We start from the raw sequence: 17,062 nt of genomic DNA, 5'->3' as shown, positions 1-17,062 counted from the left end.
TCTTTGACTTTTTATTTTCCACCCTCTGTTATTCAACATTCAAAATTTTTCATACTTAGCTTGGGCCTAAAATAGCATCTCAATAAAATGTCGCAATTTAATAGTCATTACTTATTAAATGCGAGTTGCATACACAATTTTTTCAACGACCAGTTATTTTAACCAGTGTTAAAATTATTTCCTCAAAACTTAAACAAAAATTTAAATTTCTATAAGATATTACGCCGGCCAAAAAAACTTGGCAAACTGTCTATATACAGGCTGACCCAGCAGTGTGTAATTGGTCTATAACTTTGAAATAATATTTGAAATATTACCATTCTGTTTTTATTATTCGATAGATCGACTGAAAGTCCAGAAACTAAAAACATTTTTATTATACACAAGGTGTTGTATACAGGGTGGTGAACCAAAGTTATCTTTTTTTAAATGGAACAGCCCTTTATATTTTTGCATAATTCAATTCTACGCAAAAAATTATGTGACTTTATATAAACTATTATGGGTCTATCTATTTTCGTTTCAGAATTATTCAACTTTTCGTTATAAAAAGACCAATCTTTGAAAAATCACTGCAAAGTCGCTTATGAATATTTTCCGATAAATTTGCAACAGAAAAACTTAGAATACTTTGTCGTTTTAGGAAATATACGACTTTTAGTTAAAGTACGCAGGTAATATACAGGGTGTGTCAAAACACAAAAAGTTGAATAACTAATTTTTTCAAATGGAACACCTTGTATTTTATTAAATGTGTCGATATCATTTTTTATAACGGTATAGGGCTACAAAGCAAATTTAAAATATTTTTCGAGATTTTTCAAAAAAAAAAAATATGTATTACAAGACAATTTGTTAGCCTAGAATCTGATAGTCGAATGGTAATTAATTTTTTGATATGTACTAATGTGACTAATTACATTAGTAATCTAATTATTACCTGATACATAAATGAATTTCACTCATCAAGAATTATTATTAAAATAAATAAAAAATATTTTTTTTATTTTTTTGAACACTTTAAGAAATATTGTAAATTTGCTATAAAAACCGCATATCATTAGAAAGCTTATGAAAAATGCTATAGATACGTGTAAAGAAATACATGGTGTTCCATTTAAAAAAAATGAGTTATTCAACTTTTTGCGTTTTGACACACCCTGTACATTATTTTCGTGTATCAAGTAAAAGTCGACTGTTTTCTAAAACTACAGGATATTCTGAATTATTCTGTTGCAAATTTACCGGAAAATATTCATAGGCGACTTCGCAGTGATTTTTCAAAAATTGGTCTTTTTTATAATGAAAAGTTGAATAATTCCGAAACGAAAAGAGATAGACCCATAATAGTTTAAATAAAGTTACATTATTTTTTGCGTAGAATCCAATTATGCAAAAATATATAGGGTATTTAAAAAAATGTAACTTTGGTTCACCACCCAATACACAACACTCTGTGTACAATAAAAACATTTTGAGTTTGTGGACTTTAAGTCGATCTATAAGATAATGAAAACAGAATCTCAATATTTTAAATAATAAAAAAATTATAGACCGATTACGCACTTCTGGGTCACCCTGTATTTGTTTCTCTAAAAAGTGTTTTGTCAGCGACTGGACCTTAAAAATGCATCTCCCTATGTATTTTTCGGTTAGGTACCTCAAAAAAACATTAAGCAACGAAGTCGTAACAAAAATCAATGATTCAGACAAACGTCTTTGTTCCCCACCTTGCAATAATTACTTATCTTACAGATTATGTTTTTTGTTGGTGACGCTTTTATCGATATTCTTACACAATTAGGTGCTGTTGTGCCGTTTAATTTTACTCAGTTTGTGACTTGCTATGGTCGTGGACGCATTATAAATAAAATCTGAATTTTTCGGTTTAAAAGTTTCAAATTCGTTGGCTAGTGCGTGTTTGTGGAATGGATTTCCATGGAAAAAAGGCGAAAACAATCCGGATTTTAAAGGGTTAGTGTGCAATTACTAACTGGATATTCGGGATTACAGACACATTTAATTTTGGTAGATTATTTATTGTCTAAGTTTCGATACCTTTTTGGTTGATCATGAATTCATGATCAACAAAATGGTTTCCCATGACGCTTCACGAATGGTTCCTTATTTATTGCCCTGAAGAAGCCCCAAAATGGTGGCGAAACGTAGACAAATTAATAATGTACCAAAATTAAATTTTAATTAGTTATCAATTAGTTATCATTATCAATCATCAAACAGTTCATGAACAACAATAACTTTAACGTTAGTTTGCAATAATTTCTTTTATTTACGTATTTTGGGTCTGCTTTTACATAAGTTTTTTTCATCTTATTGTAACTTTAAAACTTTGTACAATTACTCATCCTTATTAACATAGTTCTTAATATTAAATTTTTAAATTTCAACCTAAAACATATTTTTATTAGTTTATAAACTAGTTATTTTAACAGAAAATGCAGTTTGAACTAAAATAGTGGCTAGTTTGTAAACTAGCCAAAGTCCTTGGTTAATTTACTTGAAAAAAAAAAGGACAGAAATTTATATTTGCATTTTAGTGATAATTGTAAGTTCAATAAAATTAATGTACCAAACATTCATTGTTTCAGTTAATTTATAAACCTGATCAGATAATCAAAAATAAAGTGATCTTATAACAGCTAGCGAGTTGGTTTGTTTGTCAAGTAGCTAAAGAATTGGATATTTTGTGTTACGAGAAAGTAGTATGATTTTAATATTAGCCAGAGAATGCTTTAAAAAATTTATAAACTATCTAATTGTTTTATCATTTAAGTAAATTAGTCAAGATTCCTGGCTAGTTTGTTGCTTGTAAACGAGCCGCTATTTTAGTTGAAACTGAGGTTTGCCTAGTTTACAAACTAGGTAAGTTTACACATTAGGCGTAATATGTCTACAGCTTCAAAATTTTGACAATGTTTTTGGGTGACAATGAAACTCTTCTAGTTTATAACCCCACCGAAAATTGTTTTCACTATTTTCAAACACGTTTTTTATAGCAACGTGTTGTAAATTAAAATGTTTCAACAAAAAAAAATTAAAAGTTTTCGGGTATCTAGGTATGTAACTCGCATACGCTCGTTGCATAACAACAGTTCTCGAATTTTAAGTTTGTGTTTTTGCACTCGTATTATATTAATAAATATAATAATTTGTTAATCATGTTAATAACGAATGACAAAGACACCGTAAAAAAGATTGAATCAAAACTTTTGAAAAATTAAAAATGACACAGATTGTTTTATTTTTGCACTGATTACTGTCAGTTTCTCTTATTGTAGCCAGCAGTAATCGGCTAACATACTATTTTTATCCCAAAAACTTTGGTAAACTTTTTTTCATAAGACTTTAAATCTCGACGAAAACGTTTACCATTTGATCGCTTAAGTTTCCTGGGTTTTATTAGGATTATTTAAAAAAAAAAAAAAACAAAAGTTGTTTGGACTTAGTCTACAATAACTTGACGAAAATTTAAAGCAAATAAAATGTTTCACAATTAGTTTATCTCACAAACAACGAATGCTAAACTTGACAACTTGACCGATTTATAAAGCGTTATTAACTTAATTCGTAATTAAATGCGTGATTAACTGATCACGTGACCAAAGTGAAGCAATTTGGTTGGTCCATTTGCGTTGTTAACTTTTAACAACGCAATTAACTTTAATTGAGCTTTCTGTAAACCGGCTCTTAGTGAGTATATTAAAAAACTAGACGTGATAGACAAACGTGAGATATCTTTTAGTTATCAGTGAGTATGCAGAAAACAAAACCAGTATAAATTATCTCTTGATAAAATAAAAATAATTGTAAACTAGTGTAATTCTTTTATTCTTCTTGTTTTAATTACTAGTAATTATCATTGTTTATCTTATTTTTACTTCAAGAATGCTTTAAACGGAATAAGTGGTTCAGGCGTAAACTTATGTTTAAACACCTTGTATTTAATATTTGTACCACGATTTTTTTTACAAGGCAGAATTTAAAAATGTGCAAACGTAAGCTAATATGCGAAGGCAAAAACACTTTGCTTTCGCTAGACGCTAATTATTTATCTACATCAGTGGTCCTCGTATAAGCATTATAGGCCACCAACAAAACACGATTGCTTAGAATTTAAAGTTGACAACCACTGCTCTGTTTTAGTGGATTTAGTGTTCTTTGTAATTGTGAGATTGGTATTGATAATCGTAAATATGGCGCTTGCAGGTGATGTGTGCGAATGAGAAAATGAACGCCGCATCAAAACGTAAAGTGAACGTTTTAGATGCATTTAAGCACTAAAACAGTAAAATTATCAATTTTGTTCAAGTTTTAAAAGGACAAGGTGAGTTTAAACCAATTTAAGTTAGATAATTCACTTATTTCGTTATTTGTGTACAGAAGCGGTTAGTACAAAAAGTGCGTTTCCTTTCCTTGTAAAAACTACCGTAACAACGTTCCACCTAAAAACGATTACAATTTAACTTCGTTTTTACGAATTGTTACCATTTACATTACTAAAATCACCGCAACTTATTATCCTGTATTAACACATGGTTATGCTTGGTTTTATATTACTTTCAGAATGTCGCTGCCCCCGTATCTTTTGGGGCCGAACCCATGGGCCACCATGATGGCCCAGCAGCACCTGGCTGCAGCCCATGCCCAGGCCCAGGCCGCTGCAGCTCAGGCCCATGCTCATGCTTTACAACAACAAATACCGCCCCCACATCCAAAGTCGGATGTGATGACTGAAGAAAAACTCCAGGAAAAAGCCCAAAAGTGGCATCAACTTCAGTCGAAACGATTTGCCGATAAACGAAAACTTGGCTTCGTTGATGCCCAGAAGGAGGATATGCCGCCTGAGCACATTCGGAAGATTATTAGGGATCATGGGGACATGAGCAGTCGTAAATATCGACACGATAAACGCGTTTATTTGGGGTAAAATTTCACTTTTTTTGTCAACGTATTCAAATATTAAACGTATTAAATATCTGCTTGAATGTTTGCTTCAGTGATAGCTTGTTGATCACTGATAACAACGTTGTTTTTGTGCAAATTGAATGTTAATTAATTCTTTTCCGGTTTTCGGAAAACGGTAAAAACACTTTTTTGTATTATATTTTGATCAATTATGAAATTAAAATTTTGGGGCTTATTTCGAAAATTTTTTATCAAAAATTTTGATTCTTAAAATCATTTCTCAAGTTTAAAAAGTAAATGTGGAGGGTTAATTCATTTTCAAAACTGTTGCTATTTGGAAGGACGACTGTACAAAGAAAATGAAAATATTTTAAGAATGCAAGCTGCTAATAATGAGGTAGTAAAGTTTAGAAAAAGCGGGCGATAAATAAATCTTTTTATGATGAAATTATTGATTTAAGGCGAGATTTGCTTATACTGTATCATAAAATGTTTGGTTAGTATATAGAATAGATAAATATTTAGTAAAGCTCGTAAAAACTTTGAAAGAAATGTAGATTTGGAACAAGTAAAATTTGAAATATGTTTACTGACATTTTTAGGGAAAAACAGTAAACGCTCAAAACATAATATGAATAATTGCAATATTATTGGGAAACACAAAATTATTTTCATCTAAGATCGTATCGAATAAGATGCGGATTATCTGCTTTCAGCAAACACATTTGCAAATTAGAGAAATAAAGACAGAATATTTAATAAATTTACAAAACAAAAACGAGAGCAAAATTTGGAATTTACAAAAAAAATTAGCAAATGACAAACACATTTATAGTGGTTCAGATTGATTTAAACATTACAGTGATTTTTTTAAAACGAGCCAAATTTTGAGAAGAAATTTTTTGTTGAAAGGGCATACATTGTAGTGTACTTATTTGAAATACAAAGTACTCTAAATATTCTAAATAGCGTGGTCCTAAAGATATGTTCATTGATTGTCATTTCTCTCTATGCAGTATCCAAAGCGTTTTTTAAGCTCTTGCCGTCTAATTTTGCTTTTAGAAATTTTTCTAATTTTATTGGTAATTTCTTGTTTTAAATTATCTAACTTTTTTGGTAGTGTTTTAAAGATTATAAAGTGAATTGAAGATCCATCATTAATGTGCAAGGTATATTTGAAAGAGTTAACGAAAAATGTCTACTTGCACGTCCAAGTTGGATTTTCATTAACCCTTTTAAAGATTATGTTTTAAGATTGTCAAATCTTACATTAAATGACAAAACTATCTTAAAAAAAATTGGTTAATTCAGGAAATAAGAAAAAAATACGAAGCCTGAAAATGGACAATTTTCATTGATAGAGGGACATTTTTTCTCGCTTTTTGTAAATTTGTAGCACTTATAAATCCCTTTGTAATATAGATCATTTTTGAAAATTTTAAATAGTACCACTCTCTTGTAAAACCTACAAATGAACAGTTAACTGCATAAACTGTTTAAAAATGTTTGGGATATTGGTGTTTTAATATACACTGCTCCACAACAGTTATAAAGTTCTAATTATTTTTACATTAAACAAATTCTATCAATTTTCGGGCATTAGAAGCTAATAATAACAAATCAGAAAATAAAGTATTTGCTTTTAATTTCATTCTTGTTATCAGTTGAATTTTTCTAAAATTCAGTATTATTCTTAACTTTTTTCAGTCAAGTTTATTGGAATGAATTTACAAATTCAGTTCTAGTTCTCTATGCAAGATAGTAGTTCTGAAAATTAAATTAAAAAAAAACCTGAAAAAATTCTTAGTAATGCCACCAAACATGCACTAGATTTTTAAATGCCTCTTCTATTTTCTAAGATATTTATGAAAAAATCACTGTATTTATTTAAAGTTTTTTTTTTTAAACGTGACTTTTTTACAACTTATTTCATTTCTATAATATTACGTTATCGCTGACTTCTGACTTTTTTTGTATTGTGAACTACTCAGGCTTTTTCTACCATTTTTCTTCGTAAATTTTCTATAATATGAATTGAAACTACAACTAAAAACTCCGTAAAACTTAAAACAATTAAGAAGTACAGTAGTAAAAAAATACGAAAAAAACTAAAATGTGATAAATTGATTCAAAAAAATGCAACCCGTCTGTTACTAGCTTTTATTTTTTTACCGCTCTGTGCCACTGGCAAATTGGCTAAATCAATAGAAATAGATTCACTATTTTCATGCAAACGGAAGCTATTTTTTTATTTTAATTTAAATTGCGTTTTTGAAAAGAATGTGTATTGATAAAATTTTAATGTTAAACAAAAAATACGTGTTTGATGACTTTACAAATCACTTTTTAAGTTTCATAATTTGTGGTTAATTTTCAGAACTATATTATGCAATTCTTAGAGAACTTGTACTTAAACTCGGTCTGTGTAATTTATATAAAAACTAATAAATACTTAAAAAATGTGACACAACTGAATTTATTTGAGATATCACAAGGGAGGTTCAGACCTTTGTCGATTTTGTAAGACGTCGACTTTACAAGTTGTGAAAAAATGTTAGTGAATTACAATAATAGAAATCTTAATACACCAGCGATAAATTGGGTGAGAATTATGAACTTAAATCCAGGAGTTTAATTGAATATTGAAACTTAACACTGTAGAATTAATAATTCCGAAGCTTAGCTAACTTAGATTCCGAAAGAAATAGCAAGCAGTAAAAATGTGTATCTGGCTAAATGTAAAAAAAGAAGCTTATGTCTCTAAAAAAATAGAAGGAAATCGCTCCATATATAACGACACAGTCAAATAATAGTTTAATAGTTTAGATTTTTTTTACAATTACAAAGTGTCTGAGACAAATTATTCTTTGCCACTTTGTACAGCTCTGTGACGTTCTTTTCCAAACAGTAGTCAGATCTTTGCTATTTTTTTTACTTTGAGTGCGTCTAAAGTAATTTTTTTCTTCAGTTGCATGATGTGACATAATTTTTGAATTTTCTTTTTACCAGCGCTTTAAAATACATGCCTCATGCCGTAATGAAGTTATTGGAAAACATGCCAATGCCTTGGGAACAAATAAGGGACGTTAAAGTTTTGTACCACATAACTGGTGCTATAACTTTTGTTAATGAAATTCCATGGGTGATTGAGCCCATTTACATAGCCCAGTGGGGAACAATGTGGATTATGATGCGACGTGAAAAACGCGATCGTCGTCATTTCAAGCGAATGCGATTTCCACCGTTCGATGACGAAGAACCGCCTCTAGATTATGCCGATAACGTGCTAGATGTTGAGCCACTTGAAGCCATTCAGATTGAATTGGACGCAGAGGAAGACGCCGAAGTTGCGAAATGGTTTTACGACCACAAACCATTAGTTGGTATGAAGTATGTGAATGGCCCAACGTACCGGAAATGGAATTTAACGCTACCTATGATGGCGACATTGTATCGTTTGGCAAACCAACTACTGACCGATTTAGTTGATAACAATTATTTTTATCTTTTTGATACCAAGAGTTTCTTTACGGCGAAAGCTTTAAATATGGCTATACCTGGAGGGCCTAAATTTGAACCGCTTATCAAGGATATGAATCCTGCGTAAGAATTTTTAATTTTAAGGTTTTTATTAAATATCTTACTGTTTATCATTATTGCAGGGACGAAGACTGGAATGAGTTTAACGATATCAATAAAATTATAATTAGGCAACCTATTAGGACCGAATATAGGATAGCGTTTCCATATTTGTACAACAACATGCCTCATTTTGTGCACTTGTCGTGGTATGTAATTTTTTCTTTTGCGTTTTTTTCACCCACATTAGTTTAGTATTCGTTCTTGAAGCATGGAACGGGTAAACTAGCAGTGTGGAAGATTAACTGTTGTGGTATGATATTCGTTTCATTGTAAAGTCTTCATGAAAATGCTGAAATATCACATACAATATTTTTCATTATTAATATTATTTTAACTACCAAGAATATCAAATAAAAACCTATTGGAGCCTCAAAAGGTTCTAATAAACGAACATAACTATAATAATACTGCCTAAATTTCGCAAAATTACACTAGGAATGCTTAAAGCGTGCTTGGATGAAAAAAACAGAAATTGAATTTTTAAAAAACTAATAAAATAGTTTCCGTATAATTGTTGTTTCTAAATTAAACTGTTACGTCCATAGGCAAGAAACTCAATAAATGATACACTTACCTTATGCAGCTTAAAATAAAAAAAATACTAGTTTTATTATTAAATTAAATTTAAAAAAATATATAAAAATAAAATCGATATTTTCGAAGATTTTTTTGTATATGAGTACTTCATTTGATCAAATAATCTATGTTAATATTTAAATATTGTTTTCTTTCATTCCATCAGTGTACTTTTAAATTTACGACCATATTATTAAAGTTGGTCAGTAGACCATTATTTTTAAGTGACTAATATTTTCATAGTACAAAATAGCAAGTGTACTGTGTCTTGGCTAGCCCAACGTATATCTAAATTAGACCTACGTTGGCTTAGGCAAGACACACTACGATATAATTCATTTTTAGTCGCTTTTTATAAGAAATCCAAAGTAAAAATAAAAACTAAAACTCTTTTTTTGTTTATAATTTATTTATAATTTTTTTATTTCTTCAACCCATGTTTTTATTTTCGTTGAGTGCCTCATACTTTTTCTTTTGACTTGTTTTCTATCTCTTCCATTTTATCCTTACTTTTTTCTTTACGACCTTTTTAAGTCTTTTCGTATTTTTCTTATTCCTCAATAGATCTCCGTGTCATTCACTTCTGTAATTTTTTCCTTAGTTCTTCTGCCTTCCTACTGTACGCTCGTTTTTTAAAGATTTTTAGGAATTGCTGTTTTCTGCTGCGCTACAGAAATTATGATTCGTAGTCTAGCATGACCACTTTTTGTTTTGTTTTAAAAAGTTACTTCTATTATTTATATTTTTTTCGTGCGATTTGAATGTTTAGTTTTTTTATAAAATGAGTTTTCAAATATCTATGAAAATGAGATAATAACTGACCTATGAAGTAATGGTTTAATTTAAGGACAACACTCACTTAAAGAGTTTACTTTCATACCAATTTGTAAATTGTAAATTCAACAAATACTTTAGGTTTGGTCATAAAGAAATTTGATGTAATATTTTTTCTATATTTTTTCTATATTTCTATATTTTTCCTAGAAAGAAAAGTCTTCACATTGCTCGTTTGGTTTTTTCTGTTTTCTTACCATTTAACTTTTTTTTTTTTCTTATCACAAACTTTTTTATATTGACACAGTGTAAAATTTTGAAATTAAGACGTTATAAAGGTTTAATAAAAAAAAGTTTGGTAGTCCGTTGGAGCACATAATTTAATTCTAGCTGCACACTTTTTTGGGATATGACAGTTTAAACTTTCTCTAGCAAAACACATTATATTATCACTCGCAAAACTGCACGAGAAAAATGTGTTGAGTCTTTTTATGAGACGTGAGTTCAGTTAAGAAACTTTTAAAAAATGTTTAAAAAGAGTGATGAGGAAGTGAAAATTTCGTCGAACAAAAAAAAAAGAGAGGAAAGAAGAATGTTGGGGTAAAAATAACAGAAACTTTTTAAAGACCACAGGAAGAAGTTGCGGTGAAAAAAAAAATAGTCTTAGACGAAAAAGTGCATGAGAAAAAATTTACCTCACGAGTAAAGATAAAGTTGAAGTTGATAAGACAAAAAAAGCCAATTAACGAAAATAAAGAGAATCTGAATGTTAAAGAGCTAATCAGAAATTTAACATTTTTGAAAAATTCAATTAAAGCACAGTGTAAAAATGCACGGACTTTATTTTTATAATAGAACATTAGAAAGTCTTTTGTTCTTAATATTAAAATTATTATAAATTAAAATTGTTTTTTCTTGTAGTTTGCGGAAGACTTAACAATGTTTGACATTAGAAAAAAAATACGTAAAGCAAGGGCTTTATCATATTACTATTTTATAAAAAATTCAATTTACTAGTTGTTGAAATAGGTTATTTTTTGTAGGTATCACGCCCCAAATGTGGTTTACATTAAGACAGAAGATCCCGATCTCCCAGCCTTTTATTTTGACCCGTTAATAAACCCAATCTCGCACCGACATGCCGTCAAAAGTTTGGAACCTCTACCCGAAGACGACGAAGAATACATTTTACCAGAACATGTGCAACCCTTTTTGCAAGAAACACCACTTTATACAGATAACACAGCTAACGGTATTGCCCTGTTATGGGCTCCTCGTCCATTTAACTTGCGTTCAGGTATTCATTATTTTATTTAAACGTAGAGAAAAAATTTATTTTAATACTTGTAGGACGTTGTCGCCGGGCCATTGATGTACCATTGGTCAAAACATGGTACATGGAACATTGTCCTCCTGGACAACCGGTTAAAGTGCGCGTTAGTTACCAGAAATTGTTAAAATACTATGTTCTTAACGCGCTTAAACACCGGCCTCCTAAAGCACAGAAAAAACGCTACTTGTTCCGTTCATTCAAATCCACCAAATTTTTCCAAACTACTACACTTGACTGGGTTGAAGCTGGTTTGCAAGTTTGTAGGCAAGGTTACAACATGCTCAACTTGCTCATTCACCGGAAAAATCTCAATTATCTTCATTTGGACTACAACTTTAATTTGAAACCTGTCAAGACTTTGACGACAAAAGAACGTAAAAAATCCAGATTTGGGAATGCTTTCCATCTGTGTAGGGAAATTCTACGTTTGACTAAACTCATAATAGACTCACACGTTCAATACAGACTTAACAACGTTGATGCGTTTCAACTGGCTGATGGTTTGCAGTACATTTTTGCCCATGTCGGTCAATTGACTGGCATGTACAGATACAAATACAAGTTGATGAGACAAATCAGAATGTGTAAAGATTTGAAACATTTGGTATATTATCGTTTCAATACGGTAAGAGTTTGTGAAATTTTATAAATCGGAAGTTAGAAATTATTTTTATACAGGGTCCAGTTGGGAAAGGTCCAGGTTGTGGATTTTGGGCTCCAGGTTGGAGGGTTTGGTTGTTCTTTATGAGGGGAATTACACCTCTGCTTGAACGTTGGCTCGGCAATTTACTGTCACGGCAGTTTGAAGGCAGACACTCCAAAGGTGTTGCTAAAACTGTGACCAAGCAAAGGGTTGAGTCTCACTTCGATCTTGAGTTAAGAGCTTCAGTTATGCACGATATTGTCGATATGATGCCTGAAGGTATCAAACAGAATAAAGCCAGGACCATTTTGCAGCATTTGTCCGAAGCGTGGCGGTGTTGGAAGGCCAATATTCCTTGGAAAGTAAGTTTCCTTTGTTCATTTTTTTTCAATTAAATATACGGACAGTGTTTTGCTATAAAAAATAGAAATTAAAAACATAACTGCATACAATGAACATTACAATAGCTAACATTTAGAAATTAAATGAAGGTTTTTAGGAATGAAATTTATTTTAATATACTAGTTAACAAATTTCTTAACAATTACAATCCGCTTTAACACAAAACTTGGCTTTGGTTCCAAAAAAAAAATCGGTAATAGACTGGTTGAAATCGGTTATAAAGTGATCTCAACAGAGACAACATGTAGTGTTCCAGGCGTTTGATTTACTTTAGTTTCGAACTGTTTTTTAAGCTAGTTAAAAGGTTATTAAACAATCTTGCGGCGTGTCTAAATCAAGTTTTTAATGAAAATATTGGGGTTTATTCAATTACATAACACATGTGGCATGCATTTTTGTTCATTTCAATTTTGTATAATGTAAAAAAAATATATTTTGTATCAGAAGAGTTAAAAAACATAAAATAACTTCAGTACAAGCAGTTTAGAGAAGCTTAAGGTTTTCTTTAGATAAACAGTTGTGGGAGACATTATTTTTTTACAAGATGTAAAATATGTTTTACAACTATTCTGTTGATTAAAATTTCATCGAAGTTATAAAAACCAAGACACACTTCGTTTTATAATGTCTCTTTGTGTTTTAAAATTCTATTAAATTCCAACACTTTGTATAACTATTTAGTTAGTTTAGTTAGTTTAATTGGACAGACCATAATAAATAAATAATGCTGCCATTTTTTGACAAATTAAGTTGAAAAAAATATTAGGGGTTGATTTCATTAACGATAAATAAATCGCCAGTTAGTTATTTGACCAATAATGTTTTAGAAAAACTGAAAAAAAAATCTTTATTAAATTTTACTCTACAGGGTATTAATGTTCGGACAGAAAACTGTTTTACAGATTTAATATTAAGTTACGTCTCCTTTCCTTTCCTGATTACTTGAACCTTGGTCGGGATAGTTTTTACTAGGTCTCAACAAAATTCAGGAGTAAAATGGTGCATAAATCTTGTCTTGTTCCTATTGAATGATTTTATAAATGGTTATTCATTTCGTTCCAAAGTTTTGATAATATTTACTTATTAGATACGAACTATTTGAAACAGTTTATGTTATGTTCTCCATACTATTTTTTATTTGTTGTTTCACATGCTCTTCCATCTTGTAGAAAAATAAAAACACATTGAAAAATTACATTTTTTGGTTACATAATATAATTATAATAATATAATGTCACGGTAATTGTCAACGTTTGCTTACATTTTGATTTGATTTAACTTTATGCAAAATCTGTCAATATCGTTCCAAAATATCATTTTCTAATTTGCTTTTTAACTTTTGCAATGAGTAAAAAGATTAGTTTGAAACAAAGTTCGTTCAATGAAAATAATAATAATAATGCTAAAGAATTCTAGACGTGCGCAAGATCAAGAGCTTTCAAATTTGAAATTATTTCAAAAATTATTTTTTCAAAGCTTACGACAAAATACAAATTGTTAAACCTATATCAAGTTTAGTTTCACAAGAACGGTGTTCTCTTTTTGATAATAATTATTTTTTTTTAATTTTGGTGTTATAGTAAAATTGTTACTTAACATAATTTTCTGTCTTGTTCATAATCTTACTATTTTTCATTTTTGTCATACACTTTCTCTGTATTACCTGTTTACATAAAATAATCATTCATAATACTTCTGTTATGAGTAAATACATCTAGGACCTTTAACATATTTTTGTTGTTTTTAAAGTATTCACAATTATTTATAACGATTTTGGGAAAATTATTAATCAAATAACAAATTGTTATTTTATGGATGTTTAAATTAATATCAACTCTTTATTTATTACTGTTTTGTTTAAAAAGATAAGCCACTTAGAAAATAAAAACTGAATTATGTCCCGTCCGTAATCATGGAATGGCTTATAAATAAATTAAATAGATAATTTTTCAAACCTGACATCATTTCTTTGTTAGTTTTTATTAAACTCTTCTTTTTTAAACGAACGTCTTACTAAACTATTGATTTTTTTTATTTAAGCTGAGGATAGTCTGTTTTCTTATTTTTCCAGGAGTTGTAGCTTAAATAGAAATGATTATCTGTGTCATTATCATTTTTGGCAATAATTTAAAGCCAATCTCTTCAGTCAATTGGGCAGTAATTTCTCGTAAAGTATTTACTCGATTTAAAATTAAAATAATGACAATAATTCAAGTTTTTTGAACAATTATTCCGACCTTTTTGGATTTTTTTTTCTCATTCAGTATTGGAATATATTGCTGTAGACGTGAACTTGTTCAAATCATTCTCAGTATTCTGAACAGTTTTTTCTTGGCAGAATTATTGTTTTATGACAGTTTTATGTGTTTACGCTTTGCTGCAGATCCACGACTTCGTTTTGTCGAAAACTCAATTATTTTTCTCAAATAAAAAATATTTTTTTTAATTTGAGATGTGTACATTTTACATAAGCAAGCAAAATTGTCTTTTTTTAGTCTTGGTAATTGCTTTATCCATTTTCAAATTGCATCAGTGGTTTTCCAATGTTATTAGTTGTAGTTGTTTTTGTTGTAAGAGTGATGAGACGCGCAGGGGTCCTGAAGTTGACCAAAATGTAGATCAACAACTGGTGCTTACATTGACGTAGGTCGATACAGCATTGGTTGGAAAATGCGCCTCTGACTATTTTTAATTATTTTATTACATTAGTTTCTCTGTTAGTTTTGCTAAGTCGCTGTATAGGTCAATGTTAATTACAGGTTCCTGGTTTACCAATCCCCATCGAAAACATGATCCTACGATATGTGAAAATGAAAGCCGATTGGTGGACAAACACAGCTCATTACAACAGAGAACGAATTCGCAGAGGCGCAACTGTTGATAAAACAGTGTGCAAAAAGAATTTGGGAAGACTGACACGGTTGTATTTGAAAGCAGAACAAGAGCGACAACACAATTACTTGAAGGATGGTCCTTACATCAGTCCTGAAGAAGCAGTAGCTATCTACACTACAACAGTGCATTGGCTTGAGTCACGAAGATTTGCTCCAATTCCTTTCCCACCTTTGTCTTACAAACACGATACTAAACTTCTGATCTTGGCTTTGGAACGTCTCAAAGAAGCATACAGTGTTAAATCGCGACTCAATCAAAGTCAACGAGAAGAATTGGGTTTGATTGAACAAGCTTATGATAATCCACACGAAGCTCTTTCGAGAATTAAGCGACATTTATTGACACAGCGAGCTTTTAAAGAAGTAGGGATCGAGTTTATGGACTTGTACAGTCATTTGATTCCGGTGTATGACGTTGAACCACTTGAGAAAATCACCGATGCGTATTTAGACCAATATTTGTGGTACGAAGCTGATAAAAGGAGATTGTTTCCACCGTGGATCAAACCTGCCGATACTGAACCTCCTCCTTTACTTGTCTACAAGTGGTGTCAAGGAATCAATAATCTACAAGACGTTTGGGACGTTTCGGAGGGCGAATGTAACGTTCTCCTAGAATCAAAGTTTGAGAAACTCTACGAAAAAATTGACTTGACTCTGTTGAATCGATTGTTACGTTTGATTGTCGACCATAATATTGCTGATTACATGACGGCTAAAAACAACGTTGTGATTAATTACAAAGACATGAATCATACGAACAGTTACGGGATAATTAGGGGTCTACAGTTTGCTTCGTTTATAACACAGTATTATGGTTTGGTTTTGGATTTGTTGGTGCTTGGGTTGCAGAGGGCTAGCGAAATGGCAGGGCCACCACAGATGCCGAATGATTTTCTCACATTCCAAGATGTTTCAACGGAAACTTGCCATCCGATAAGGCTCTATTGTCGATACGTTGACAAGATTCACATGTTCTTCAGGTAAAATTCATTGTTATTTATTTTGTTTTTGGGCAGTTTCATATGTTCTTTAGGAAGAATTAATAATTACACTAGTTTACAACGTTTTTTACCAATAGATGAAATCAATGTGTATCGGTAGAATAATTAATAATAATAATAATAATAATAAAAGCCTTTTTTAAAGAAAAAATGTGAGGAGGCGAGATCTAACTGATGCTATTCTACTTAAAACAAAACATAAATTTTTAAATATAAACCAAAAATAACCAAAATGCATAATATAATATTAATATAAAAAATAATATACAATTTTTAAGTAATACTAAAAAAAAGGAGATATGTGTCTCGGAATACTGTTGAATAAATGTAAAAGATAATAATAATAAAAATAATAATTCGAAATGAAAACAAATACAGCAAAAGAATAATTACTGAAATAATAAAAAATCTAACTTTGTTTGTTTCTTAAATAAGTTTACTGGCTTTGACTTTAAATGGTTTTGGAGATATTATTATAAATGATGACAGCGTTATAGCTGAAAGATCTAAGAAATGGTGCTTTTTCTTTTTTAATTTCAGATACACAAAAGTTACGATAATTAACCCTAACTTTGATACAGAAGTCGAAAAAAAATTAGGACAAGTTTTTTAAATATTCATTATAAAGTATAAGTATTTCAGACAATTTTTGCAACATTAAAAATGTTACAGACTGTTTTTTCTTTTGTATTATCAGGGTCAGTTTATCTCAATGCAGACTAGTAGTAAACGAATAACGTATTTTTATCTCAAAAACCTTAATACCTCTCTTCATAAGACTTTAAAAATTTGATAGAAATATTCATCTTGTTTATCCCATAGGTTTTTAATTTTTTTAGGATAATTTTACCACAAGAAAAAAAATTTC

At 30.2% G+C, this 17,062-nt stretch overlaps 1 protein-coding gene across 1 annotated transcript in view; it reads left to right on the top strand.

Moving 5' to 3' along the window:
* Positions 1 to 4,186: 4,186 nt before the first annotated feature.
* Prp8 (pre-mRNA processing factor 8) overlaps positions 4,187 to 17,062 on the top strand; it is an 88,709-nt gene continuing 75,833 nt past the window's right edge. Inside the window, exons 1-8 of the mRNA XM_064356742.1 lie at positions 4,187 to 4,345; positions 4,585 to 4,944; positions 7,936 to 8,529; positions 8,589 to 8,714; positions 10,962 to 11,215; positions 11,269 to 11,876; positions 11,930 to 12,256; positions 15,056 to 16,173. Coding sequence (XP_064212812.1) covers positions 4,586 to 4,944; positions 7,936 to 8,529; positions 8,589 to 8,714; positions 10,962 to 11,215; positions 11,269 to 11,876; positions 11,930 to 12,256; positions 15,056 to 16,173 — 3,386 coding nt within the window. The 5' untranslated portion in view covers positions 4,187 to 4,345; position 4,585. The remainder of the gene's footprint in view (positions 4,346 to 4,584; positions 4,945 to 7,935; positions 8,530 to 8,588; positions 8,715 to 10,961; positions 11,216 to 11,268; positions 11,877 to 11,929; positions 12,257 to 15,055; positions 16,174 to 17,062) is intronic.

Source organism: Tribolium castaneum, chromosome 1 (assembly GCF_031307605.1).
Source record: "Tribolium castaneum strain GA2 chromosome 1, icTriCast1.1, whole genome shotgun sequence".
NCBI lineage: Eukaryota > Metazoa > Arthropoda > Insecta > Coleoptera > Tenebrionidae > Tribolium > Tribolium castaneum.
This window is presented reverse-complemented; position numbering and strand designations above follow the sequence as displayed.